Below are 2,822 nucleotides of genomic sequence, written 5' to 3'. Positions count from 1 at the left end.
TCAAAATATTTTGCTTTAAAATAACACAAATTTTAAATAAATAATGTCTACAGATGTACCAATAGTATCAGAATAAATTGTAAATGTATGTATAGTATGTACAGACAGCAAGCCAATTGAAAGCTTGGCTATAGTTATATGTAACTTTATAAATCAACAAATAAAAAAAGCTCCAGAAAAGCATAAAATTTACATCACATGAGTTGAAAATTGTAAGTTTACAGTTTTGATTTTAAGAGAGAGGGATAATATGATACAAGAGGGGGGGGGGAGGTAAAAAATGTATTATATATAGCTTTTTGTGACTGAGGGGATGGGATGGTGTAAAAATCAGATAATGATGGTCAGCTTGGTAATATCAGTGCTTAAAAATATCAGTGAAAAATAACATAAGTCAGTATTGTAAATTTTAGTAACTATCAAAAATGTGCAATGGGGGGTTAGTGCACAAACAGAATATTTAGCACACAAAAAAAATTCAATAATACTGTACTTTCAACAGGTAGTTCATCAACCATTGATTGGATTACTTTTCATTTAAATAACATTAAGGCTTATGTTCGCATCTCGTTCTTTGTCGTGGAAGGAACAACAGCGTTTCTGTCGTCGTCCGCTGAAAACCACACAATTTTACAATGCCTGGAACAAAGGATGATGTTGCTGTTGAGTCAGAAACAAAAGAGACCACAGAGCCAATTGTAGCAAAGACAGTTGAAGATGTGAAAGGCAAAGCTGATGAGGCTGATGCTGAAGCAGAAGAACAAACAGAAGAAAACACAAAAACAGAAGATTCAGAAGAAAATACAAATGAAAATGCTAGCTCAGAAGAGACAGAATCAAAAACAGAAGAAACAACAGCAGAAAAGCGATCTGTAGATGAAAAAGAAAGTGAAGATGCAGAAGATGAAAGTCCGAAGAAAAAGGCAAAGACAGACTCAAATGAATCATCGAATGGCACCACAGAAACAACTGAATCTGCTTAGTTCTATTATATATATAATTTTTTTTTTTTCCTTTTCATTTTGAACTTAATCACAAACTTGTAAAAATGTGTTTATCATCATGTTCAGGAGAAAACTGAGATATTTATAGTCAGGTTGTACACTTCATCATGGTTCTCATCATTTGTACTGTTCTTGTAATAAACATCTTAATGTAAAAAAAAAAAAAAAAAAAAAAAAAAAAAAAAAAAAAAAAAAGGCTTATCTGAAATTGCAACAAGTTATTAAAAAAGTACATTTTATTTTTGTTCTAGAATATTTGCACAACCCCTTTAATTTGTAATGGAATTCAACTGCACCTTTTCTGCACTTTGCTGCTACAAATAGGCCTATATCTTTTTAGCTCTTCCTCTCCTCCCAAAAATCAAAACTTTTGAAAATAAGCACATTATATCTCTGAGTAAAATAAAAGGATGCAAGTAAAAAAAAAATGAGGGGTACCTGTGTATAACCATAGAAAATCTAATACAGTAAGCTCATAGAGACTTAAAAAATAAAAAGTTTACAACAACAAATATCAAGAGAGTTAATCTCAATGCCAAATCTTGAACACACTCTAATATCTATGTAAAATTTAATCATGACATTTTTGAACTTGCATTAGGCACAAATGAAAGCAAATTTATATTATATACAATTAGTTTAGAATTTTCTAATGATCATTTTGTTATTCTGTTTGAAAATTTTTCTGTGTGTTAATTTTCTTGTACATTTTTCTGGTAACCCGAAATTATGAAGTTACAGAGTTATAATTTGAACTATTTACTTAGCTCACACCACTGTTTTATAAACTTATTTGTCATGACAAGCAGGTGTTAGTTCCCTTTTAGGTTAAGAACAGTAATTATCTTTCTTTGGCTCTTTGAGAGAATTAATACAGCTTGTTTTAATATTTTAATACATTTATTTCTTTATGTTTTTGAATTGCCTAATTGTTGTGTAACTAAAAAAAAAATTCTTTTCAGATCTTCTTCCATTAACTCAAAACATTAAAATTATTCCTTGGTGATTTTCTCAAAAAAAAATATTTACACTTTTTTTCATAAAAAAAATAATTGTAGGAGAGTGCATGAATTTAAATATAAGGAATACTATTCTTGTGTAGGTGTCAAGCAGCCTTTGTAAATGCCTTCTTAAATATTTACTTAAGTAGAAATGTAGAATTAGGCTGCTCAGTTTGAATTTAAAAAATTAGCCTACTTTAACTTAGGAGTAAAAGTTAGACTTATGATTATTATAGTGATTGAAATGCTTGATAATTGGCAATAGAATTTGGTACCCTATAATTAGAAAGTAGCCACAAAACATATTTTCATAAGTGTATTGTTTGTTACAAACTACTTTTGATTTTGCGTTTTTGTAAGTTTATCAAGCCATTATTTAGAAGTGAGTTAAGGTGACTTGTCCTTGGTCAGCACAAAATGAAGCAGTTAGATCCACTTGCTTCCTGTAATAAGATTTGAATTTGTTTTATTTAATTTGAATCACAAAATACATTACTTCAATACCAGAATGTATGTTAATAATTAATTACAATTACTACAAATTAACATGAGACGGCATGGTCCAATGGTAGGAAAGGTGGCTGGACATAGTGCTGACCACACTATCCATTATATGCAGAGCTCAAGAAACCTATTAACTCTACTTTCTCTTCCCAATAAATAGCAAGATCTAAAGATGAACTTTACAATTAAGTAAAAACTCAAACTGCTGCTCCATTTAGTTTTGTTTGATAGCTTTGAACATAATGATCATGTGTGGTGTGGTGATTAGGTGAAGACCTTTTGCTAAAACAAATGTTTATCAATAGTTAACTAT

The 2,822-nt window shown here is 29.9% G+C and overlaps 1 protein-coding gene across 1 annotated transcript; it reads left to right on the top strand.

Annotated features, from left to right (window-relative positions):
- Positions 1-557: 557 nt before the first annotated feature.
- LOC131942100 (uncharacterized) lies at positions 558-1,170 on the top strand. Its single transcript, XM_059301821.1, has one exon. It carries the CDS (start codon positions 636-638, stop codon positions 981-983), a length of 348 nt encoding a protein of 115 aa, XP_059157804.1. The 5' UTR covers positions 558-635; the 3' UTR covers positions 984-1,170.
- The last annotated feature ends 1,652 nt before the right edge of the window (positions 1,171-2,822 follow it).

The sequence above is a fragment of the Physella acuta genome, unplaced genomic scaffold, assembly GCF_028476545.2.
Source record: "Physella acuta isolate Inbredline_101_S28 unplaced genomic scaffold, ASM2847654v3 ptg000387l, whole genome shotgun sequence".
In the NCBI taxonomy this organism is placed as follows: Eukaryota; Metazoa; Mollusca; class Gastropoda; family Physidae; genus Physella; species Physella acuta.
Note: the sequence above shows the minus strand (reverse complement) of the source record. Positions and strands in the feature narration are given on the sequence as shown.

Bases quoted from the DNA above. Each gene is read 5' to 3' on its own strand.
- LOC131942100 (XM_059301821.1), top strand. From the start codon at position 636: ATGCCTGGAACAAAGGATGATGTTGCTGTTGAGTCAGAAACAAAAGAG.